Genomic DNA, 27,591 nt, shown 5'->3' with positions numbered 1-27,591 from the left:
TTTGTTTATTTGTCAAATAATTTAGTAGTTCTTATTACATATCCAACACTGTTTTCTGTGTGCTATAAATGTTAACCCATGTCATCCTCCAAACATCTCTGTGAGGAGAGTATGGATAATGTTCTCCATCACATCACTCCATGCTCACATTTGAGGAAGCAGCAGCAAATCCATGGTGCAACAGTTAGAGGCTATCCTGAATGAAGAAGGCTCACAGGTGCTTGCAAAGAAGGCATATGAACAACTGGGAAATAGATTAGGCCACCTACACTGGGCAAATTTGTCCCATGATGCTGACTTCCAGGGCTGTTGTGTAGAAGGAGGGTAGACTGTCTCATATGCCAATAGACTGTTTTGTTCTGGAGCAGTTTGACCATAATTGGAAAGAAAATGAAGGCAATGATGAAAAACATAAGTATTGAGATTGGGAAAATATAAAGAATAAGGAAGGCCTGCAGAGCTCCAGGAGTCTAGTCAAGAGAGAGAAGAGGGAGTCTATGAACAAGTGCATCAGGATCATGATGGGGAAACATGCAAGGATGACCAAACCAAACTAGAGGGAACTCATGAAAGTTGGATCAATGGCTGTAGGGCCTACATGAGACTGGACTAGGCCCTCTGCATGGCAAGACAGTTGTGTAGCCTGATCTGCTTGGGAAGCCCCCTGGCGGTAGGATCAGAATCCATCTCTGGTCCATGAGTGGGCTTTTTGGAGCCTACTACCTATGATGGGACACCTCGTGCAACCTTGAGAGAGGAGGAAGGGCTTGAACTTGCCTCTACTGGATGTGCCTCTCCATGTGAAGCCTTTCCTTCTTGTGGGTAGGAATGGGGGTTGGGTTAGGAGGGGGAGGCTGGGAGTTGGGAGGAAGGAAGAGGGGGAATCTTTGATTGTTATGTAAAATGAATGAAAAAAAATTTCTTAATTAAAAAAAAAAAGAATTAGTCCAGGATAGGAAATACATACATATGTGGCCAAAATACAGTATTTTAAAGTGCTATGAAAACAGCAGATAACCCATGTACAGGAGGAGAGGCATTAGTCTCACATATATCATTGGGTTATGAGGGCTGCTTCATGGAAACTGCTGTCATCATTTTAAAAAGCAAGCTCCTCCAGTGAGATTAAATTGAAGTAGTATATGTGCTCACATATTTAAACTTATCCAGACAACAAATATTTGCCAAGTTTCCACTATGTTAAGGAACTCCAAGAATTATGTAGAAAATACAATGACCATCAATCTAAGACAACCCTTGTGTGACCAGACTATCAAGAGTAGTTGAGCATTTGTAGCATGTTGTACATTTCATAGCATGTGTTTTCTGTTTTTGGATTTGAGAGACTATAATCAACGGTCATTTCTCCCTAAAGAGTTTAAGTTACTCCTCAAAGAGTAAATAATAAATCATAGTGTCTTGGAGAAAGCACAAAATTATTTAACTAATTGCAATGGATACTAGCAATCTACCACTTGATTTGGACAATTTTATAGAAATTAATCTGCATCTCACACTCTGCAAACATTCATTCCCATTGGTATATGCACTTCTAAATTATCCCAGATACAAATTATAAAATTCACAATTTTCTCTTTATAGAAGTATCCAAGAATATTCAAGAATAATTTGACATCTTTATTACTAACATTGCTATTTAATGTATTTAATTTCTCCTCAGTTACACCTTTAATTCTGAGGGCTAATTTGCCTTTTTTTAACTTATAAGTAAAATCCCTCAGTGTAATGGTACTCTTTTGATCTGGAGCAGCACTTGTATGTATTCTTTACACTGCCTGAATATTCCTGTTTGTCAGAAGAAATATCTAGCTTGGTATTCAGAGCATCATCAAATAAGTGTTGGAATGTTTGCAAGAGTGAAAGAATGAAAAACATTGTTTATTGTAGAAGCATAATCAACCTGGAATAATATGCTTGTTAAAAAATAATATACAAGTCATTCTCACAGATGAAGGGAAAAACATGTATCACACACTCATACTGAAATGAAAAGATGAAGCCTGACATTCAGGGCACTGTGGGAAGGCTAGTGTGTCTATTAAAATGATAAATAAAGAACTGAGTGAATTTTGTCTGGTGGTCTTATCCCTATCCCAACAGCATAGCTGTTCTCCTCCTCCTCCTCCTCCTCCTCCTCCTCCTCCTCCTCCTCCTCCTCCTTCTCCTCCTCCTCCTTCTTCTTCTTTTTTTATAGCTATTCTTCTTAAGGACTGGTCAGTACTTCAGATTGATTCCTATGGTTATTTTTTCTACCACACCCAAGTTGCTGAAGAAGGAATCAATGCTCTAATTCTGCTATTTAATCTTATTTCCCATGTTAGTCCTCAGTGAGATTGTACATGGCATTCCACAAAATGTAGGGACTCTACAGATTGAGAAAGAAGCCTACATTCCTGGATACCAGAGACTGTTGACTGTCCACATGTCAACATCCTCCCTGTAATTTTTTTAAAACTTTTTCTCATTTACCCTTTCAAGGGAGCTCCTGAGTCACTTCTATAGATGTTTCCTTAACAATAGGATTAGATGCAATTTTATTAAGACATTACATTATGAAAATGAGAGACAAGGTGGTGGGCACCAGGGGTGGGGGATATTGAATCTATTCTACAAGCAGAGTTAATCTTGTAAAAGATAAAAAGATAGACTGATCTCCCATGACAACGTATGATCTCCAAAACTTGTTTAGTGATTTTCAAAACACACTCAGTGGTTCACCAACTAACTACACCTTCAGGCCTCAGTACCTATGTCCTCTTGTCTATCAACTGATAAGCCAATGACACACACAAGGAACGTCTGAATGCAAACTTCATTTAAAGTATTGTACAATATAAATTACTAATCTCTACAATGACGACTACTTCACACAGCTCAAATGAACAAAATTATTTTTTCAGTAAAAACAGACAACAGAATTCAAAAACGTTGGGCTAATTTTAGACATCAGCACACAGTAGACTTAGTAATAAGATCAAAGGAATATTTGGTCAAATAGGTAGAGTGAATCTGTGGTCCTTTCCATTAAAAACTTTAAGCTGTATCAGTTGTAATCCACTGTTTGGAGAATAAAGGAGAATGTGTAAGTTATCACAAGTGTTCATGAAGTCCATCCTTAGGATCTTGAAATAAAAGGGATTTTTTTTTGGTGTGCAACATAAAGCCAAAAGATCAATTTCTTTTTCATCACTGAGCTTAGACTGAAAATAGTTTTTAAAAATTCTATTTGTTTTGCTAATAGATTTTATGTTGGGCAATATAACTCAGTATCTAATACATAATACCTGCTCAGTAAATATTTATTCAATTAAATTGAATTTTTAAGCCTGTGTTCTTTTCTAAGGCCAAATATTTGGCCAGTGTCTCATGAGGGCTCTTTGAACATCTTCTTTACCATGGAAGAGGCACCAGGCCTGCTGCGGCAAGTCATGCTGTGAGAGTGTGGAACCACCTTCAGGAACACTGTGACATGCTCAACAAATAGGCCAGTGTACAAAGAGAGTCACTGAAGGCACACGTACTTTACAAATAAAGCCATTACTATAACAAGAAGAGATGTGAGAAGCAAAGGGCAATGAAAGTAGAGCATTTCGATCCTCCTCTAACTTTCCATCTCAGTGTGTAGAGTTATTTGACTGGAGACAACACAGTAAGAAGGGAGGAATCTTGTCCAGGAGGCAATGGTGAAAGAAAATCAATCTGAGTATCAGAAATGTGTTTGAAATGAATCACACATATGGACTGAGTGTAATGACATGGACACTTGCATTTTCTCTAACAGAAGGAGCATAAACTTTCTCTGGATTTAAAGTACCTCCCTCCCTGTACTCCATTCTTTTTTTTTACATGCTATATCTTTTTTTATTATTTTATTTTATTTTACAATACTATTCAGATCTACATAACAGCCACAGATTCCCTTGTTCTCCCCCTTTCTGCCCCCCTCCCCTTCCTCCCAGCCCACCCCCATTCCCACCTCCTCCAGAGCAAGGCCTCCCCCGAGGACTGATATCGACCTGATAGACTCAGTCCAGGCAGGTACAGTCCCCTCCTCCCAGGCTGAGCCAAGCGTCCCTGCATAAGTCCCAGGTTTCAAACAGCTAACTCATGCAATGAGCCCAGGACCTGGTACCACTGCCTAGATGCCTTCCAAACAGATCAAGTCAATCAACTGTCCCACCTATTCAGAGGGCCTGATCCAGTTGGGGGCCCCTCAGCCTTTGGTTCATAGTTCATGTGTTTCCATTCATTTGGCTATTTGTCCCTGTGTTTTATCCAACCTTGGTTTCAACAATTCTCGCTCATATAAACTCTCCTCTTTCTCACTAACTAGACTCCTGGCGCTCCACCCGGGGCCTGTCTGATGTAACTCATGGGTTACAGAAAAGGCAACAGGGATCTTGTTTGAAGCCTGCTTCTTTGAAGTCATTCTATACCAAATCCAAATTCTTTTCCCTTCTTTTCTTCCCTCTGCCTCATCTCTACTTCAGTACTGAAGATTGAACCTCACACAAGGCAAGCATCCTTCGAGTGAGCTATAACTCCAAAATCTTTTCTTGATTCAACAGACTGAATATAAACCTATGTTTTAACGGACTGTTGTATATATATATATATATATATATATATATATATATATATATGAGAAGGAATCAAAGCGGGGGTTTCTGACTTTATGTGAGCACACTGACGCAATGAGCCCGCTGGGCTTTTATGGAGATAGCTACATCAGAACCAAACCAAATTCAAATGGCAAGTTCGCAAGAGCCTGAAACAAGCAAGCACTCCTTGATAAATACTGCTTCACTGCAGCAATATCTTTTACTTTGTAGGCCCAGATGATGATTTTTCACCGTTGAGATTATAATTACATTCTTTTGCCCTTCCCGCCCCCCTCAAAACCCCTGCATACACTCCTTTTTGCTGTCTTTCCAAATTATAGCCTCATTTTATCAATTGTCATCGTATATGTACATGAATGTGTATATTGTATATATACACAAATATTCCAAAATACACAAATAAACCCTGCGCAATCTGTATAATGTAACTTGTATGTGTATGTTTTCAGGGTTGACCATTTGGGACTGAATAACTAACTGGTATGTTCTTCCCTGTGGATGAATATTTCTCCCACTCAGTTGCCTGTACTTTTTTGTGTAGTGCTGAGGCCTTGTGTAAATAAGTGTTATTTAATGATACATACCTTTAGACTGACATTATTAAAGAAGGGGAAATTTCAAAGTTTTTTTTGGGGGGGAGGGTGTTTTAAAACAATGGTGAATTATTTTTTCTTTGAGTCAGTATAGTCCATATCCGTGGAAATTCTCCATTTGGAAAAGAGATGTTTTGAGGACTTGTTCAATTGTTTATGATTTATTGTTTCTAATTTTATGTATCTACATGTGTACCTGATCACATATAAATTCACCACAAGTATGCCAATGGCCGCATAGGTCAGCACAGCTTTGGATCCTCTACAACTCAAGGTGTAGACAACTGGGCGTTGCATGATGTGGGTACTGGGAACTGAAACTCAGGAAGAGCAGCGAGCTCTCTGAACCACTAAGACGTCTCTCTGGCCACGAAGAGAAACTTTTCATCTTCAGTGTGTCTCTTGTTTAATATACAGTGTAAAACTCACCAGCACCTCAGTGTGTAAGGAACTATGGGAAGCTTCTATTCAGAATAATTCAATTATAGTCATATAACGGACAGTCACCTAAACAGTGTGGATGGGCATGAGTCTACTCAACACTAATGCTCTCACTGTACATGAGCCTCTTACCCCTTGTGTTCTTCTTATCCCCTGAAGATATCCCCAGCTGAGTGAGTTCACAGTTTTCAATGAATTCAGTCTCACAAAGATATTACTTTGTATCCAATACAATGCTGAAGAATCAACTTCCTGTGGGAGACTTCAATGTGATTCTTTCCAAAGGGATTTTGAAAGGCAAATTCAACAGTGTTCAAACCTCATAGTTATCTCCTCTTTCCTTTAAAACCTTATGACCACATGAGAATTGACTCCTTCCACCCTGGCAGAACTTGAGAAATTCCCATTTTGATGTCCCCACCTCTCCCTCAAATCTAATTTCCCTCCTAGGGAGAAATTGGCAGATCTTGTCCTGCTATCAGGAGCTGTAAACCTTCCCTGAGTTCTTTTGTTGTTGTTGTTGTTTATTCAACTAAAGCACAGTAAACAATTAACCTTCAGGTGAGGGTAAAGTATCAAACTATGGGGGACATATTTTTCACAACATTCCAGGAATACTCAATTCCACACAGAAGTATCCTCAACTATCATCCGGTATCCCTGCCTGTGCATTATACCACAGGCTCAAAGCATACATATACTCCAAACCATTACTTTTCTGCCACATTATACCAAAAGCAAATATGGAGTATCTCTAATAAACACTTTTTATTTTTGATCACATTTACTTCACTCTTGATTTGGGGCAGTAAGTGGGTGCCTATGTGCCATGACAACATATAAGAGTGTCAGAATACGATGGATGAGAGTCAGTTATCTTCCTCGACTATGTGGGTCCCAAGGACTGAACTCATGTCATCAAGTTTTGGGGTCATATCACGGGCAGAGTACCTCTCAGTCCCATCCTGGACTACAATGGGTATGGAACATAAGGGAGGGAGTAGGCACTTATAAGGCCAGTGGTATGAGCAGTAAAGAACAATTTAAATAATAAAATTTGGGCAATAATTTGAAGTACCAGTAGCAAGTATTCAGATGAGTTTTGCCAACAAGTTCCTAATCAGTCAATATTGGTCATTTTATAACCTTCAAAAACCACTTGAAGCACAGGAAAAATAGACGGTGATATTCATTATGTTATTAATACAGAACATAAAACTTCATAGGCTAATTATAAAACCTTTATACTCCATGACATTGGTAAACATAATGTGGCCCAGTGTGCATCCATGGAGTACCAACTGGACACCATTAACAGTGCCAGACCCAGTAGTCAGTCAGGGATCCCACAGCCAGCATATTGACTGAAATGTGTCCAATCTAAGAAGAAACCATATTTCACTATGTTCTAAGCTTCCAGAGTCAGGCAAATGAAATCTTTAACCATTCCTTTCTTTACCTTCTCCTCAAACAGTGTACTTTAAAATAAAAACTGCGTTTTCAATAAAACTGTATTTTCACTTAAACAGTGGAATGCCAGCTTAGCTAATGGACATTTGGTCATGTGGACAGTTATTTTTAATTTTCTCTTGACTGGGGTAAAAGTGTATGCACAGAAGTGTCTTTCTCTGATTCTCACAGCTTTACAGATAACCTTCCTACTTAAAAGTTCTTCACTGTGCCTAAATTAACTCTCCCCTGCTGCCTTTTAGATCTCTGAAGACAGATTTGAAAAACCATGCTGACATTGTCTGACCATCCTCCTCATAGTACTTCATCTGTGATTAGAAAGAGGTGGGCCGGCTCTTCACCCAGGCTCCTTTTGTGTTCTGGAACATGAGGATAACATCAACAATACAGGGAGTGCCAGGAAGAACATTTCAGAGTCCAAATTGCATTTAATCAAAGGTCGAGTCTATACTAATTTTTATCTGATCCAAACAGTATAAATTTTATTATCAGCATAACCAATAATTAAAACCCACTTCAGATAAATTAAAAGCTACTATGACATGTACATTAAAAAAATGGAGCTTCCTGAGAGTTTAATAAACTTGGCAATAACTTACAGAATAATATAATTGTAGTTAATTTTACTGCACCTCTGTATTTCCTGGTGCAGGCCAGAGCAAAAACACTATCTTAATTAAGCAATTGATTAATGACGATGAATGGAACATTCTTGAAAACCCCAGAGACCCTAGAGAGTTGGATTAGAGAAAATGGAATCCTCAGTCAGAATCCAGAAATTCCTCAGCTAGCTTGGGATAGGAATGACAGCCTCAGATCTCACATACTCTCAGGTAACTATCCATGTCACAGCAGGAGCCACAAAACACTCAATGGCTCTAACTAGCATTTAATGTCAATAAAAGACAGTTCAGAAGCATTTTTAAATGAATATTGAGTATGAAATAAAATACAAGAAAAGGATCAAAATACTGATAGGGGAAATCAAGGAAGTTGAAATCAAATAATTTTTTTAACATTCTTATTTTACCCTTTAGTCATTTCTTGTGGGTTTAAATACACTCTTTACAAAACAAACATTTTACTCATTAACTTTGGCTCTGGGTCTTAATTTTCTAAACAAAAATATATGGTGGAAGAAAAACACTGTAAAAATGTTAATTACCAGATGAAAAGGTTCATTTAGGCTTGAACAAAGCATATTGTAACATCACGCTGAAGGGAAAATAATAGGGGGTGCTCAAACTTTACCAATTACTGCACAGCCAACGCAGCATCCTCTGCCGTTCTAAATCTGCTCTTCTGCCTCATCCACAGTTTCTGTTTAGTCTGTAACTCCTCAGAGCCTACAAGTAAATTAAATAACCTATATGCAGCCACTCACATAAAATGAGAAGAGCTGATGGCGCCCTGAGAGGCTAGCTCTTTTAGAAGGAGACGTTCATGCCAAGTAGTGTCTACCCACATCTGCGTAAGCACCTCTCCCTTTGCAGCAACCCTAAGGGGAATGACAGGAAGAGTTGGATGTGCCCAGCAGGAGTGAAAGAGCCCAAGGGCCAAAGGAGAAAAAAATATCTCTCCGCTCTGGAAATGACTGGCATTATAGCATAGATGTTTCATTTATCTCTTCTGGGAATATTCACCAGAGAGGCTCTCATATTTATGTCTCCTGGAATGTGGAAACGTAGAAAGCAAAGAAGGGTTTAAAGAAGTTAAAATGCCTAAAGCTCCCCCAAATTACCCATTAATTCTTCCTGAAAAAAAAAAAAAATAAAGGCAGAAACTAAAAGCCTTGGAGTGCACTTTTTAATGGAGGCAAGGATGAAGGGGAATCAGTCTCGCTTGACCTCAGAGTCCAAAAAGGTAAAAGGAACATCTCCATCTTTCATAACCCAAAAATCTTCTTACCGATTACATGGGGGGATTTAGCTGCACCTATTATAATAAGGGCAAATGCCAGTCTCTTTAATTTCATAGCTGAGGACAAAAGTCAGGATGTGTTTCCAGGGTTACTCTGAGTCTTCTGTCATTTCCATCCCAACTATGAAGAAAACACCTCTTTCAGAAAATTTCAAAACACTGGCATAAGAAATATATTCTCATATTTTATTACAAATTTTGTAAATAAGAAAGTCTTGGATTTATAAGAAATAGCATGGGAAATGCATGGAATAAATATATGTCTATTATTTGAAAAAAAAAAAAAGAAAGAAAGAAATATATTCTCGCCGGGCGGTGGTGGTGCACGCCTTTAATCCCAGCACTCAGGAGGCAGAGCCAGGCGGATCTCTGTGAGTTCAAGGCCAACCTGGGCTACCAAGTGAGTCCCAGGAAAGGCGCAAAGCTACACAGAGAAACCCTGTCTCAAAAAAAGAAAAGAAAAGAAATATATTCTCTTTAATCCCAGCACTCAGGAGTCAGAGGCAGGTGCATCTCTGTGAGTTTTAGGCCAGCCAGGTCTACACAGCGAATTCCAGGACAAACAAGGCTACACAGACAAACCCTGTCTTAAAAAAACACAGAGAGAGAGAGACAGAGACAGAGACAGAGATGACTCTACCATGATTTCAGCAGCAAAACAGACTTCTATTACACACATTTAGTTTTCTTGAGTCAGAAGAAGTTTGACATATACTACACACACACACACACACACACACACACACACACACACACACATACACAAACACAGATGGCTAGAACTGGGTGGATATATGCTGAGCTAGAACAGGGTGGTATTGTGGAATGTTTGTGCTATACTCTTTGATTGCTTTTTATTATTTTATTATACCTTTGATTTCAGCAAAGATGCAGAACTACAACAAATATTTCTTTAAAATATTTAAAACATATTTTTATAATTCCTAATTTTGTATGAAAATATCAACATATGTCAATACTTCTTTGATCTAATTCCACAGTAGACATATACCTAAGTAACATATTTTTGTATGTTTTTATTTATTTACTTTTTTTTTTGAGACAGGGTTTCACTCTGTAGCCCAGGGTGACCTCAATTTACAGCAATTCTTTTACCTCAGCCTACCAAATGACTGAAATTACAGGCATGTGGTGGTTTGAAAGAAAATGGTCCTTCAAAGGGTGTGTGGCCTTGTTTGAGGAAGTATGTCACTGTGGGGGCGGGCTCTGGGGCCTCTTCCTCAAGCTTCACTCTGTGACACTCAGTCTTCTTCCTGTTGCCTGCAAGATGCAACATTCTCAGCTCTAGCACCATGTCTGCCACCATGCTTCCCATCATGATAATGGACTGAACCTCTGTAAGAGTTGCCATGGTCATGGTGTCTCTTCACAGCAATAAACGTCCCCAACGAAGGCAAGGCAGGAACTACTCTGAACAACTTTAAATAACAGTATTTTTAAGACATCTTTGTGTGTACATAAGTGTGTATGTCTGTGTGTATTCTTTTGTGTGGATTTGTGTGTACTAATATGGGTGTACATGTGAAGGTGAGAAGATAACTTCAGGTTTAGTCTGCATTCCATCTCAACTGAGAAAGGATCTCCTGTTCACTGCCACATACAGGAGGCTAGCTGGGAATTCTACTGTCTCTGCCTGCCATCTAACCACAGACTCACCAAAATACAGATGTGTGATGTCATATGAAGCTTTATATGGATTCTGGAGCATCCAAACTCTGGCCATCATGCTCACACAGAAAACTTAGACCATAAAAGGCATTTTTATATTTATTTTTAATATTTCATTTGGCAAGTATTATGACTATGTACTTAGGAATTTAATTTACTGTAGATTAGAAATATCTTCATAATGCATCCCTGTGAAAAGAATTTGAGTATTCTCATTTGGAGGTATTCCTCATGCTACAAACTTGAAATGACATATTTTCTCCAGTGCACACAGACATGTGGAGTATGCATGCAAATTCCCATGCATTCATCTGAGATGATAAACTGAAGAAGTGAGCCAGAATGTTCCCTTGCCAAAACAACAAATATGAAGAATTACATCTGTAAGCATAACACAGGTAAGCCTGTTCTAATATTCTGCTAAAATAAGGCTTATTGCCCTACCTCAAAAGAAAGCTCCCAGCTCCCTCTATATGTTCCCACATTGTGCTAAAATCCCTACAAGGAATAAGAGTATTTTGGCATAGCACAATGTATGAAACACATCTCTAATTGTGAGCCAAAGTTCCTTTATATAGTATCAACACAGCAAGTACTGGACTTGTAAGCTTTAACGGGGCTCTTGCAGAGTAGATGCACCTACTTTATACTCTAAGAAACATGAAAACTGAGGGCACAGTACTATTTAAAGCCAAGCTGTTATAAAATAATATTATAGCTGAAAGTTGCTAAGGCTGCCTAAGAATGAAAAGTTGTGCCAAGTGCATTGCAAAAACATTGCTATCTCATTGACCCCTCCTGATTACTTACTCCTTATCCTTATTCCACACCTAAGTAGTACTAGACGCCTATATTACTCCAATAAGTGTTACATAGTCTATAGGAGAACTGTGGATTAAAATCTAAGCCTCTTTAATTCTGAAATTCATACCCAGGTACACTTCCCCTGTACCTCAGAATAATCACTACTAGGAGTGGTAACAGTTTCCATTCAAGAAGTTCTTTTTTATTATCTTCATGATAGTATGTCAGTTAGTTACCTGGTACAATGGCAACTCTGCTGGATAAGCCTGATCTAAACTATTTCTGTTTTCTCTTCTATGGAGTAGGGTAAGAGCAATAACAGACAGTTTTATGAAGTGGTTGTACCATATTATAGCATCATATTGAGTAAGAATTCGAGTTTCTCTGACCCAACTAAAAGCATGAGCTATGGAGCTACAGATGATTAATGACTGCTGAGAGAGGGGAAATTAGTTTTCCCCAGGGATGAGCCTTGTAATTGGTTATCTAATATCAAGTGGTCAGATCTGAAATCATATACATATAAGCAACACTAATGGACTCAGGTTGCATTTGAATAGTGTGTGTGTGTGTGTGTGTGTGTGTGTGTGTGTGTGTGTGTGTGTGCATAAAACAGAAATAACAGAAAAAGAAGTCATTAACTTGAGAAGGACTGTGGGAACTGGGGAGAAGAGAGGGAAAAGGAATGATGTTAACACATTTAGTTTTAAGATACTTTCAAATGAAAATGGAAAGTGGACTATATAGCGAAGCAAAAAGTTCTCAAATAAGAAACATAAATAAACACTAAGCGCTTTTTAAACTGTACAACGTTCTCAGTCATTGGGGAAAGGCAGATTTATCTACTTTAAGATTTTGCCTCACTCAAGTCAAAAGAACCAATCATCAGGAAGATAAATGACAGCAAATGTTGACAGGGATGTGGGGAAAGGGAAACGCGTATGCACTGCTGGTCAGAGTATAAACCAGTGCAACCGTTGCGGAAATCAGTCTGGGTGTTCTCAAAAGACTAGAACTAGAACTACAATATGGCCTGTCTCTATCACTCCTGGGCGTATACCCAAAGGACTGTACATCCTACCACAGACACTTGCACAGCGTATGCACTGCTGCTCTCTTTACTGTAGCTAGGAAATGGAATCAACCAAGACGTCTATCCACTAACCAATGGATCAATCAAATGCTGTACACATACATGCATATACACAATGGACTATTACTCAGCTTCAACGAAAAATGAAATAATGGGATGCACGGGTAAATGAATGAAACTGGAAAAACTTACACTGAGTGAAGTCACCCAGGCCAAAGGAAGGTAGAGAGGGGAAGCCGCAGGGGCAGAAATGTGCAAGCAGGGACGATAGGTGGGAGAGGAGGAAACAAGATATCAGTGAAAGGTTTGGCCGAAATGAAGTGTGCAGGTAAAACCTATACGGAAACATATACTCTCCCACCCCTAGAAAAAATTAAATTAGAAGAGACAATAAAAAACAGGTGACATGACACAAGAAAGGAAAACACTCGGGATTAAAAGTGGGGAGTGGGGAGTGGGGAAAGAGAGGGCAACTCAAAGCTGCACATATATGAAGAAGCTTTATGGAGGTTCACAAGTTTTTATGCTACTCAAAAATATGAGAGAGAGAGTATGTGTAATACACTGTATATATGTATATCACATACACCTCTATGTATATGAATGTATGTATAATAACTCTCTTGGTTTTTATTTCCTCTCCCCAGTCACTGAAGATTTGTTGTCCCCTTTCAAGTCTCCAAAGTGAACTTTCCTTAAGTCTTAACATTTCCTCCTCTGAACTGTGCAACTTGATGACCACCCATGAGGCACCAGCCTCACCTTTACATTTCAAACCCAATCTCTCTTCCAAGTTCCTGACACACAACCTACTTGATTCCCCTTTGTGTGTTTTTCAAAGTTATCACCAAGCCGAGTCTAGTTTTAGGGTCTCCCACCTAACTAACCCTCAGATCATCACAAAAGCTGGTGGTACCAATCAGAAGTCAACTCAAGCTCAACCCACTAGGAAGAATGGCAGCAACTTCAGCCTCAGAAATGTCTCTCAAATCCTAGCATTTCCCCCACACCACCAACCCCTTGTTTCAATTTCTCTCATCTGAAATTCTGCTAGTGCTCTAGGTAACCTATACACGAGTGTACTTTGGGCTTTCATTCAACCTGCTCTTGATACTGCATCCAGAATCATCTTTTGAAAACACCAATGGAGTTGCAGCAAAGCTCTCTTGAAGGGATTTCACTTTTAAAGTAAAACAAATAACATAAATAAGAAACAGCAGTCAAGTATGGTGGTGTGTGTCTCTAACCCCAGTACTTGAGAGGCTGAAGAAGCAGGGCTCACAACCTCACGGGCCAGCCTGGTACATAGTGAGACCCTGTCTCAAAAAACTTATGTAAACATACACATAGCTCAAAGTATAATAGGAAAAGCTATCTGAAATCATAAATTATTCTAAATTGAAGATATATATATATATATATATATATCAGAGAAGAATTAAAAATTGTAAATAAAATTCTCACAGTTACAAAACACTGATAGAGCATGAACATAATAAGTATCATTTCAAAGGAAATCATTTCCTATTTCATAATCCCTGTTCATGATATACTTTTTTTTGTTGTTTTTTTGAGACAGGATTTCTCTGTGTAGTTTTGGTGCCTGTCCTGAGGCTCGCTTTGTAGACCAGGCTGGCCTTGAACTCTGCCTCCTGAGGGCTGGAATTAAAGGCGTGTGCCACCACTGCCCGGCCTACTTCTTTGAATAACACTCAATACACTGATATACAAAATTAATAGAATTCTCTTAGAGGTTGCTATAACACGATATAACCCTAGAGAGAAAGCAAAGCAAATCAGCCTTAAAAATTTTGTTTAGATTTGCTGGAACTATGTGGTGTCAATGAGTAATGCCAGACAAGAACATAAAAATGAGCAAGCAAAAGGAAGCTTCTGGATAAGGGCAAAGAAGAGATATAGTGTGTGTCATGCACAGGTCTTATACTAATTAACTGTGAAAGCCTGGAAGAGTTGGAACAATCTTCAGTGACTAACATGTCAACTGCTATCTTGATTGCCAGTCCTTGGGCTGATACTTCTTTACAGCACTATGTTCAAAAAGGTTCTGTGGCATCTTGACACTCACCACAGATGCTGTTCTTAATAAAGAACTTTGCAAGTAAACCAAGTATGTGCCAGTCAAGGACTGGACAGTTGCTAAGTTCCTATCCACATGTAAATGACAGCATACTGTCTTCAAAGTACAAAGGTATGTGTTTTTGTGTCTAGGACTTCAACAGTGGCATATAATTAAAAAAACACCTGTTGAGATATTATAAAGTGTTGGTCACAGGGCAGGTAATGCAAATACAAAGACAACTAGTAGGATACATCTACCTTCAAGGAGCTTTTAAGACTCGAAGATGACTTAACTGAGGAGCATTTTTAATTAAAGATAAAATCAATATAATACATTGTGATCATCTGGTCTAATTGTAAATATCAAATCAGAACATGTGTTATGCTTTAGACTCTAACTGGAGTTAGTCATGCTTTCATTAAAACATTCCTAATTAAGTGTGTCTTTCTAGAGGATTACCTTTAAAAATCTATAATTAAATCCTCCCACATTGACAGTCAAATGTCTTTGGAATGCTGTCTTTCAGAAAGCCATGAATGATAAATCAAGAACACAACAGACCATCCAAAAATTATATTTTAATTTTACCTTGAAATGTTCAATCCCAAATATTTATTTCCTCATACATTCTGGTCAACCTGCTTCTCTCTATAGTCAAAAGGAAACAACTCATTCTTTGCTTTCAGAATTTGCTGACTGAATTTCTGTGGTTAGAATAACCATCCCACTCTGTCCTCCCACTCATCTCATTAGCAGCCTTAGGTGACTCTAGTCCATGTCTTTTGAATCTACTCGTTCATTCATACACACCATTCAACTAACTGGGCACCTGTTATATGTGTTTATGATGGATACAATAAAAACTGATGCCACCCTCAGCAGCGTATTCTGTACTAAGAGGAGAATGTTGAGTGAAAATGCTAGCAAAATATATGCACAGAAGGCAAGTACTGAAACCAGCCTGGGAAGCTTGGGAAGGTGCAGCAGATGAGGTGTCATTTAAGCTAATTTTAAAGGCCAGGATAAATTTAGATTAAAAGGAAAATGTCTGATCAAGAGTAATGTATGAGTGGAGTCACCAAACAGTGAAGGTACAATGAAAATCAGTTAAGACAATGGAAGTCAGGGCTGTGTAGACAAAAAAAAAAAAAAAAAAAAAAAAAAAAAAAAAAAAAAGATAAAATGACCTGGATACAGACCCTAAAGTTTCAGCTTCATTCTGGAATATGAAAGAGATACTATCTGTGAAACTCAAAGCATCATATTTAGACAAGAAGCTAAGAAGTTTATGATAAGTGGTAATAAATTTCAAGTGTCTACAAGTTAAAGAGATATCAAAAAGGTATTGCAGTAAGAATTCAGAATTGAGCTGAAAATTCAAAATGTATGAGATTTGAGAATCTTCGGCATGTCCTTGCAACTGAAGCCACCATGTGAGACTTAACAGAAACTATTTCTACAAAAAAAGGAGTAACAGGCTATAGTGGAACCTTGAAGGACACCAGTACTTGAGATTCGAGATGGGGCAGACATGTAGCCATGTAGAAAAATTGAAGGCGAATTAGAAGGAGATGGAGCTGCAGATGGCTGAGAAGAGGGTGCTTCAAAATGACCTTCAGCGCTGCCTATAATTATCATTCACCTTATTCTTAGTATCTTTCTAAGTTTTACCAAATATACAATATCCGCTTCTTGTGGTCTAGAATTGGATGTGTTTGCTTGTTTGGGTTTTCTGTGTGCAAGGCCCAGAGGTGTTCACTCTGCTGCCTTTATGGAATGAAGGAACTAGCTCATTCCTCATAACTGGGCTCACTGTCAATCATAACTATGTTCTGTATGGACGGGCTGCACCTGTGGTATAGCCAAACACATGCGACGCTTTTCCTCATACCTATGTCTAACCAGGTCTCAGACCTTTTCCCACTAGCATCAAGGTTTTACCCTGGGTTGCTATATTAAGTGACAATACGTGGCCTAGGGTACAAAAAAAAAATCTATATATTCCAATTATCTGCCTAAGACTTTACTTTTAAGTTATACTTTCATGAAAAACAGTGATAATGTCCAGATATAACACCAGAGTAGAAGCTATTTATATTTTTTGCTTTTACCAAGTTTTAATAACCAATATAAAAGAGATTGCTTATATCATTATATTTCTATTTCAAATACCAGGATGTAAGATATATCCTTTTTTTTTTTTAGAAAGAAGGGATTAGGAAAGAATACTTAAGCCCCACTATATTACAATACAGAGACAACCAAGAAAGATAAATCTGCTAAGCTGTGTGAAATAAAAAAAGGGAAAGCCACTGGGTTACCTTATTATTCTTCTCATCTGTTTCTACCCAGACACTAAGTAATTTTTCTGACCTTAGCAGACCTCTAAATGTCTGCATATCCTACCTCACATTTAGAAAAAAATGTAGTACATATATATTACTATATATACTATATTTTATTTTTGAAAAAAAATGGTATTTTGATTTATGCAGATCTTGGAAGCTAAAATAGCCTAATTTTTCTAAAATAAAAACTGCAGAAGAAAAATGAAATCAAAAACAACATTTTAAAGAGTTTTTCATTTCGCCTCTTCAGATGCCAAGAGCAGAGGCTGGAGAGGATAGCTCACCAGTGAAGACCATTTGCTGTGTGTGGTGGTTTGAAGGTCATTTTTCCCCAGAATCTCACAGGGAGGTGTGGCTTTGTTGAACTGGGTATGGCCTTGTTGAAGGAAGTGTGTCACTGTGGGGGCAGGCTTTGAGGTCTTCTATGCTCAGGATATTGCCCAGTGTCTCAGTCTACTTCCTATTGCCTTCTTATGAAGGTGTAGTTAACACCATGTCTGCCTGCGTGCCGCCATGCTCCTCGCCATGATGATAATGGACTGAACCTCTGAAATGTAAGTGAGCCACCACAATTAAATGTTTTCCTTTGTCAGAGTTGCCGTGGTCATGGTGTCTCTTCACAGCAATTGAAACCATAACTAAGACACTGTTCTTATACAGCACCCAGATTCAGTTGCCAGAACCCACAACTACCTAAAACTCCAGTTCCAGAGGACCCAACTCCCTCTTCTGTCCTCTGTGGGCACTTCTCCACACACAGTACACACACGTTTATTCAGGCATCATATACACTTACTCATAAAATAGAAAGTAAATAAATCTTAAAATAAGTATAAATGACAAGAGCAGTCATGAGATCCACAATGATTATGCACCAATACCGGACAACTTTAAAATAGCTTGTTATCTTAGTTATGTTTCTGTTGCTGTGATAAACACCATGACCAAAAGCAACTTGAGAAGGAAAGTATTTATTTCACCTTCCAGGTTACAGTCCATAAAAGAAAGAAGGAGAGAAGTCAAGGTAGAAACTCAAGCCAAGAACCTGGAGGCAAGAACTGAGAAGAGGTCATAGAGGAACACTGTTTACAGACCTGCTTCTCATGGCTTGCTCACCCTGCTTTCTTATACAATCCTGGACTACCTGCACAGGGGCAGGACCATACTCAGTGGGCCAGGCCCTTCCAGTCATTCACTAATCAAGAAATTGCCCCCAACAGACCTGCCCACAGGGCAATCTGTTGGACGCATTTTCTCAGTTGAGGTTCCTTCTTCCCAGATGACCCTAGTTTGTGTTAAGTGACAAAACCCTAGCCTGACCATTTGGTTTCTGGAAACTAAGACTATGCTTCAATGATCAATGAACAATATTTCAGGTGCAGAAATAAAAGCTGATAAGTAATAATAAACACTTTGAGGTCTAGGTAGAGCAGGGAACCTTCATCCATAACTGCCACTGTACTAAGTCTTACTTGTTAATATATATCCATATTAAATATGACAGCCCATTAAAAGACACTAAATAGCATAAGATATCTACATGGCAGTATAGACACTTTAATTGGTTTTCAATGCACATGCCTTCTCTAGATAAACATAATAATATCTTCCAGACAAGTAAGTTAACTTAATGATGAGTAATAAAAAAAAAGTACTAAACAATGTATAAATCATTAACTGGGTATTATCATCTATATTATCTCGGTTTCATTCATTATGCTACTTTAAAATAGCTAATATTCTAATTAAATGCCTTAACGACTTACAAATTACATAAGATTCTTTTCAACAATATTACATTATCTTACTACTTAAACTTCAAAGGGATTATCAAAATATTACATTCTGAAATCTATTTAAATGAATTCACACTCCAGGGATATGGTCTCTAACTGCAGGCTGTACTTTTGCTAGGCTCAAAAGAAATTTTTCATAGACAATCCTGTATGCAGTTGTAACTTATGATTATTATTTGAAAAAAATGATTGAAAATTTGCATTTAGTCTTGCCATAAAAGAAGCATCCACTGAAGTTCTATGAAATGTGGTGTCTCATTTTCAGCAAATCATTACTGTTAGCCAAACAATGATTTTCAAGATTCTATACCCCTTGTTTGCATTACCTACTGCTCTGACAAATTTTAAGACTTTTAATTGCTTGCTTTTCAGTGATTTGATACAAATAATTTGGTGCAGAAAAAAATCTATAAAGAGGAAAAGATAATCTAATTTTTCATCAAAGTTGATACTTAAAGATTGGCAGTATGAAACACTATCCATAGCAAGAAATTGTTATAAAAATGAAGCCAAATCAATATATAAGCCACTCTCCCTTTAAGTAATTCTAGTTTTTCTTTAAATAAACATTTATATGTATAGGAAGCTTTCACAAAATATCAACAGAAATAGGGAAGCCCCAGACCTATTCTATAGTACAGTCCCTAGCTGTCAGCCATTTGACCTAGGTCGAAATAAATGCACATAAGCCTGATATAAGAATGTGAGACTATACATGCAGAAAACATAATGCATTTAGTACAGAAATTTAAAAAATGTTAAATGCACATGTTACATTATCCAGCAGAAAGCTAAAAAGATAAACTACTTGACAAGTAGTCCATCATTCAATGTTAAAAATGAAGCATTTATTACACCCTGTGACATAAAAGTTAACACTCTTTTGTTTTTTAGTAAAAGAGAAGAAAATTAACCTAAGAAATTACCCCAAGCTATTTTTTCTTCTCATTTTGAATTAGGTTTGCCTTGCTGTTATTTCAAAATTTACTATTTTCCCATTACTTTTTATGCTATAAATATTTATGAGCTATTTAATGAGAAATAATGAAAATTATAACTTCCCATCAGGCTCTGTGATTATTTTACCTTTTAATCCCTCACCAAGTTCCCACCTTGGTGTGAGTGTAATCCTGGTCACACTGCCTTCACAACGTTATGGGTGGAGCCAGCTCCAATAAGACTTCCTCTCTACAAGACCAAAACCCTTCAGAAACCACAAGGAGGGATGAATCTGGGGGTCAGTCACATTTTCAAAGAGTAAAGGCAGTAAGAGCAGTATCCTTGGGTGCAGTAATTTGAAGTTTTAATATGTTTCTGTTTCACCATATAAAAGCCTTGTGAATTACAAGGACAGACCTTACAAGTCCCACTATATGCAGGAAGCTAATAAACTGAATGGGGTGACCGGATAATGTTTATATCTACAGAAAGTGATAGCATTATGAACAACACCTAGTGGGGCAGGGTGGTGAATGCCTTTAATCTCAGCACTAAGGAAACAGAAGCAGGTGGATCTTAGAGTTGGAGGCCAGCCTGGTCTACAGAGTGGTCTACAGAGTGAGTTCTAGGACACCTAGGGCTACACGGATAAGCTCTATCTTAAAAAAAAAAAAAAAAAAAAAAAAAAAAAAAAAAAAAAAAAAAAAAAAAAGGCAAAATCAAACAAAGAAAAAAAAAAAAAAACCAACTACTACAATAACAAATAAGACCAAGACCAAAACCTAGTTCAGTATTCTGTACAGCAAGCCAATGTCAACCTGTCAACCGTTCAGACCATGGAAGTCTTTAAGTGGTAGGAACTACACCAGCAATGAGCTATAAGGAAAACAGTGTCTACCCATTCTACCCACACAGCCCATTGACTGACCCAATTTTAATGCATGACATTTTAATACCTGGTCTTATTGTTGAATTAACTACCATCATTCTATGAATAGAAGCATCCTACCTGATAAATAAAATTCAAAAACTGTACGACTGAGAAGAGAGAGCCTCGCAGTCGAGGAGGAAAGTGGCCAAATACTACTGTATTAGGGAGAGCTGTGTGTGAGAGAGCAGGCAGGTGAGGGAAACAGAAGTCAGGGAGATGTAAGTGCTCAGAAAAGCACAGGGGATTCCACCAGCCACACTCGGTGCTCCTGCTGCTCAGAAGATTCGCTCTCTGGATTCTCAGACTAAATGCCATAAACAAGGGGCCAAGAAACCAACGTTCTAAAAAGTTCCCTCATATGAGAAAAAACCCAACAGATAGGCTGGACTGCTTGTCAAGAGTAGAGCACAGATGAACGGCCTTTGTAAGCATCCAGCAAGATATCTGATATGTAGAAAGGAAGCACATGCTAGCTTCCTACCCACAACAGATGAACCAAAGAGACCATAGTCCCTGTACCCAGTCTTTTTATTGACTCTTACTAAAGAGTGAAGGCTGGAATCACTGGGTAGGAGTTTGAGGTTCTATTACTCCAGTTGCCTTGTGCCTCAGGGAAGTTTTCTTCAACTCCCAAGACCAAATCTAGAATATCCAAACTCATCTCACAAGATCCAATGTTCAAAGTTGTTTAAAAACAGAACATAAACCATTAAGGTAAATGAAATTCAACACAATGGCACTTTTATAATCCATGCAAAACAAGCTCATCCATATGCTTCTTATAGACGTGGGAGAATAGAGTGTTTCAGGAATTCACACTGATGTCTTTCTAGGAGGTGTGTGGACTGGTTTACACAAGCCAGCCTTCCTGTTGAACAAGTTGAACAAACGACCTTCAGGAGAGGTTGTGTTTCTGTCACTCAAGTTGGCAGTAGCCCAATGATCATACTGATTTGCATATCATAGAGTACCTCAAATTTGGTCATGTAAATACATAAATGGTAGTGTTCTATTAAGAAAAAATATACACAAGTTATAAATCAATCACCACAGATCAACTAAAACCCAATGGTTTTGCATCTTTCCATTATTTTTGACACTATCTCATTTCTTTCATTTTTTTAACTTCTCTTTTCTATATATTTTTTTCTTCCATGAACATTTGGGAACTTTGTGCTGTATGTGTACATTTGTTAAGACACGTTATTGTTGAAAGTGAAAATATCCCTATATAGTTCAGAGTTAGCCTTCCCAGGGTCTAACCCCACTTACTAACAGTGTGGACCAGGACAGATGCCAGCAACTGGGCTTGCCCCTCCAGTCTTTTCTGCCTAACAGAACATCTTGAATTCAGACGCTCACATTCCAGCCACTTCTACTCTTCACTGCTCATTCTTTTCCTTTTTCTTCTCATCCATCCCTGCTTTTACAATAGAATACAGTATGCCTGGGTCTAACGTGAAAATTTTCGTCAACAGAAATAGACCTATATCGTCATCATCCCTCCCTAGCCTCCCTAAATCTATATTTCATTCTTTTCCTGGTTGGCAACTGATGTTTCTCAAAAGTACAATATGGCACGTGTGTGTGCACAGTGGAAGAGCAGGAAAACAAATGTAATAGCAACTTCTACTTCATCTCTTCTCCCTAAGCAGGTTATAGTGACAGATTCTTGAAAATGAAGGCCCAGTCCTCAGCAAGAAGGCAGAGATGCCCAGAATCATCTTTGTAGATTAAGTTGCATCTTGAGAAAAAGTATGGAACCCTATAAAGTTATAACAATTTTCTAACCCACGTTCACACAGTAAGTGGAAAAACTACAAATGCATATGCATATACATATCATATATATATGATATGTATATATATTATATATATAATACACCATTCCAAAGACCTTTCCACTGTACTATGATGCTTTTCACTATCTTAAAGATTTAAAATTCACTATCTTAAAGATTTAAAATTGGAGGCAGTTCCCTTCCCCTCAATCCACAGGAAGGTTCTGTGAACCAGTGGAGGTGAACTCCATTAAGAGCAGCAGCGATGTTCTAAATCAGCTTCATCTGTCAAACCAATTCTCTGAATTGCAAGAAGGACTAGAAATTCATATAAAGAAAAGATAAATGTTAGAAGCTTCTTTTTGGTTGAGAGACAGTGTAGTGCCTGGGGAAACAGCTGCATTCACTGTGAAAGATCTGGGTTTGAATCCTGGCTGAGCCATGTATGGGAATCGATTTAGGATATCACTGAAACCCTCAAGACTGGGTCACAAGCTGAGATTTGTGACACCTGGCCTATCTTCTGCAAAGGACACTGTGAGGATGCAAGCACGCATCATCGTAAGCCAGCACGTCTCACCCATGTGATACTGCAACCAATGAGAGTAACATCCGTCATGCAGTAAATACTCGATAAGTATTAGCCAATTTCAGTAACTATTTCAATATGGTTTTTAATTTACATCCTTGAATTATCCCCTTAATCTCTACTTCTATTTCATTTTTCTCTTCTCTTCCCTTTCTGAAGCTCATTTCTCTTGGAAGCTTTTATTTAAGAGAAGAAATAAGATTTTACCTCTAATGAGATCTTCTCTGATTTAGGTTCCAGATAACACAGTTTTCCATCTATATAATATATTGGCTCATGATGCCTAGTGACAGGTACTTGAAAGAACATTCATTGAGAAAGTGAGGTTTCAAAAAGGTTCCAAACACACACACACACACACACACACACACACACACACACACACACACACACAAATACACACATCACAAACATACACACATACACACAGAGAGAACCAAAAATTAAGAAATTTGTTTTACAAACACTTACATTAAGCATGAAAAACAATTTTTCAGAGCCAACTTTTTCTAATTATGAAACACTACTACTTAAAATTGGAGGATTTTACAAAAAATAATAATATGAACATAATGATGAAGTACTTCCAACTAACTTCACACAATATTTTTAAACTTTTGAGGTAGAAGTAAATTGATTTTTTCTATTTATACTTATTTAATGTCATTATCAAATCTAGATTCAAGTAGTAATTTCACTCAAAACTAACCATACAAATATATTCTAATTCGTATTTTGTAAGATGGGTTTCCCAATACCCATCCATTTTCTCATTCTCTCTGTAAGTGTCTGCTATTATACCTTGTGGTAACAGAACTAACACACAGCAAGCAGCGTAAGGTGATGGCCCTGCACTGATCACAAAAGTAAAATTAAATCTAATTTCTCTGTTCCCAGAACTTTAGTTCTGCTTGGGTCTTCCGGAAAAGTAGATTTTCAGATATGTGATATGTTGGCTCAAGTATTGCCCCAAAACTCTTTTTCTCTTTTAGCAAGTATTTCAGAGGCCTGTGTAAAGCATCCTGTTTTCCGATCATGCTCCTTGGCAGGTTTAGAAAAGGCCACCACCCATGACTAGATGTCATTAAGGGCCCCTTACATAGGTGTCCTCTGAATGGCTCCTATGACCCCCCTAGTTTCTAAGACACCGAGTTCCTTCTAGGAAAAAAAAAAAAAAAAGTACAGCCCTGTCTCACTAACTGCAGACACCACGACAGGCTTACGTGGAAGCGAACCAGCGTTCCAGAACACTCGCCAACCCACCACTGCACACAAGGCCACGCCATTAGCAGAGGAGGCTGATTGATAAAGTTAATGCAGAAGTCCAGGATTATCGGGAGCTGTTGTATAACAGCATGACATGCTGCAACACTAGGTGAAACCGTGCCATCAAGGAATAGTGTTTGCAAGCCCGAGGAAAACAAGAAAAGGATATGCTGGACATGCGCAGCGGGGCAAGAGCTTTTAAACTTCTGCTTCTCCGTGTAAGCCCACCCATAGAATATTATCACTGACCCGAGGGAGTGAGCAGGTTTGCCATTCTGTCCTGGAACTCCTCCACTCTCATTCAAAATCCATCACTCTCCACACGGCTTGCAACAGCCAATGAAGAAGCATGATGGCCACTACTTGCACTGTGCCTCCCTCTGCTATCTGGACTCTGTCAGGCAGCAGCCCATATTTATCACTAGCTGCTGGAGGCCTCCATCTACCTGCTGTCTGCAGCGAGAGACCAAAAGAAAACAGCAGCAAATCTGCAAATATTAGCCAACAACTAGATAGTGTCCAGGACAGGTGGCAGGGGCTGCAGCAGTGAGGACAGATGGACTGACAACCACACAGACAGACAGCAGCACCATTAGACACCATCCATTACTTCCAGGCTCAGAAGAGGGGAAGCCTGCAGCACCGGGGGACGTCATTCTTCCACTAGGGACAGGAAGCAGATTAACGAGGGTTCTGCCTCCCTCAAGCTGGCAGGCTTAAAGTATTTGTTTTTTGTTTTTTTTTTTTTTTTTTTTTTTGGATGAGAAGGAGCAGGGAATTCAGAAACCTGCTGCTCTTACAGAGCCAGACCAGCTCTGGCCTTCGAAGTGAAAGGCCTTTTATTCTCCCAGAGTCTATAACGAAAGAGGAAGAAGAATGACTGAATCTCTACTATTTTGCTGCGGCTGGACACCCACAGCTCTTCCTCCGTACTCTAACTTGCAGTTGCTTTTGCTTGGGGGACCCATAGTCAGAATGCAGCAGCTTCTCCTAGTCTTCTCCTGTGTGGCTATGCTGCACAGAAGGGAAGGGGACACCTTCCCAGACAGCACCTTCCCTTCAGTAGGCAATTCTAGGAAGTGGGAGAAAGGCCACCTGGGTGTGCTCGGTGCCCTGCTGTCACCCCCTGCTCCCTCTCCACACTTCCCTGCAAAGAGCTAACTCCAGATGCAACAGGTTCCCTTTGGCTCTTCATACCAATTGCCTGCCCCAAATACATCTTCTGCATAAGCAGAGGATACTGAGACATCGGTGCATCAGCTCAGGGTATATCTACATCCCTCCACCCGAGAGAGAGGCAAACTTGACTGAATTTCTGAAGACTTCCCAAGGGAAGCCAGAGTTGAAAATCTCCTTTAGCTCCACTCCATGGGCGAGGCTGAGGAGCGAGCAAAGCCCAGCCTGGGTGGCAGTACTTGCAAGCAGTTCTGAAGCAAACAGCAGCAGTGTGTCACACACTTCTGCACCACTCACAACCAACCCCATCCTCTCCCCATCCCCAGGAAAGTGGGGCACCAGGCAGAGGTCCCCTGAAGGGTGGATGGGTTCTAAAGACAGGAGTGTGCAGATATTCAATCCCTGTCTGCTTCCTTCGGGAACTGAGAAGGCCCCAGAGGTCTCTTGGAAGCCAAAAATGAGAAACCCCTCTTTTATTATCGGCCAGGGTCGTCCATCAGCCTCTGTCATTATCACAAACTTTGGACTGCCAATGGCCTTACATATGGATAAGAAAATGTGTCTTCATACAGTTATTCTGTGTCGAAGACTAGGAATAAAAGGTTAAAGAGGAGCAGGAAGGCAGGTTACCAAAGATGGCAACTGCCCAAAAATAAAAGACCCAACCTTGCATTGTAAATGAATGAGTACCAAAATGAACACTAAAAATAAGCATTTTTTTTATTATATAAATACCAGCACCCTTCACTGTTGTAACTCAGATCTGCTCAACAACTCCAAAGAGGAGCTTGCCCTCCACAACTCAGCACCTCCACCACCACCACCCTGTTCTCTACTCACCCCCCTAGTCCCTAATCTGCCCTCAGCCCAGGGCCCTTCCACTGGGTGGGATCAGCTTTACTCAGCTCCGCACATCTCACCCTAAGGTGGTCCTCCGGTCCACCTAGTCCCCCACAGGCACTCCTGTCTCAAGCCATCCTCCCGGGGTCCTAGGTTCCTGGCTCTGCAGGGTCTTCTCCTTCCTTTAGACTCCCAAATCTCTACCCTGCTCAAGCCCGGGGGGTGGGGGGGGGTGGCTAGCCCCAAGGTGGGCACCTCTGCCCGCACCCCTGCACCCTCGCCAGCCCCTCCCCCACACTCAGCCAAGAGTGAGTGGTGAATGGACGGATGGAGGCACCACCACCGAGGGATGGATGGCGCGCCTTACTGGGGGGGGGGGGGAGAGCGGGGGGAGTGCTTACTTGAGCATGGCCTCTTCTTTTTCCTCCTCTTCCTTCTGCCGGTCCATCACTGCCATGATAATGTTCCTCTCCTCCTCGGTCAGGTGGCTCAGGTCGGGCAGTTCTTGCATAGGGGGAGGCACCGTGGGTGGGCGAGGACCGCGGGGCCCCACGGCCGAGGACATTTTCGTGGCCTGCCCGCCCCCTCGGCTCGCTGGCTCTCGCTCTCACCTTTCAGATGCACGCCCCGCGGCTGCGCCCCTGCTTTCCAAGCTCACAGCGAAGCCCTCCCGGCGGCAGCGGCGGCGGCGGCGGCGGCGGCGGCGGCAGCGGCAGCGGCGGCGGCAGCAGCAGCGGAGCCGGGGACAGCGAGGACCCAGTCTCTCATGATGCTCTGCCTCCCGCCGAGCCCGGATGCTGCCTTTGTTTGGGTCGCCCTGGCGAGGCTCGGGGCCGCCTGGCCGCCTCCCGCAGCCCAGCCTCGGCCGGCGGGGGCGGGCAGGCGGAGGCGCGGCGAGGGGGCGAGGGCTGGCGCTGGGCTCCGGAGCGCGGCCGGGCGCGGGCTGGGCTGGCGGGCCGGGGCGGGCCGGGCCGGGGCCGCCCGACGCTGCTGCTCGCTCGCGGGCTCCGCTGCCTCCAGTTTGGGGCTGCGGGAGGGAGAGAGAGAGTTTGGGTGTCAGTTAGGCGGAGTCTCGGAGCTTCGCTCCCGGGTGATGCTGCTGCTCTCGCAGACATAAGCTGCCAGCCACTCAGTCCCGGAGCCGCTCCGCCCACGGGCACCACCCACCCACTCCCCGGGTCCGAGCCACGCG

At 40.3% G+C, this 27,591-nt stretch overlaps 1 protein-coding gene across 36 annotated transcripts in view; it reads right to left on the bottom strand.

Annotated features, from left to right (window-relative positions):
- Rims1 (regulating synaptic membrane exocytosis 1) overlaps nucleotides 1–27,068 on the bottom strand; it is a 488,347-nt gene extending 461,279 nt beyond the window's left edge. For 29 of the 36 annotated variants that reach the window (XM_028868004.2, XM_028868005.2, XM_028868006.2 and 26 more), the window contains exon 1: nucleotides 26,801–27,059. In XM_028868004.2, coding sequence (XP_028723837.1) covers nucleotides 26,801–26,964 — 164 coding nt within the window. In that variant the 5' untranslated portion in view covers nucleotides 26,965–27,059. Of the gene's footprint in view, nucleotides 1–26,800 lie in introns of all 36 variants that reach the window. The other 7 variants (XM_028868039.2, XM_028868041.2, XM_028868042.2 and 4 more) reach the window with 4 other exon arrangements.
- Between the last annotated feature and the right edge of the window lie 523 nt (nucleotides 27,069–27,591).

This window comes from Peromyscus leucopus, chromosome 16_21 (assembly GCF_004664715.2).
Source record: "Peromyscus leucopus breed LL Stock chromosome 16_21, UCI_PerLeu_2.1, whole genome shotgun sequence".
Lineage (NCBI taxonomy): Eukaryota > Metazoa > Chordata > Mammalia > Rodentia > Cricetidae > Peromyscus > Peromyscus leucopus.
This window is presented reverse-complemented; position numbering and strand designations above follow the sequence as displayed.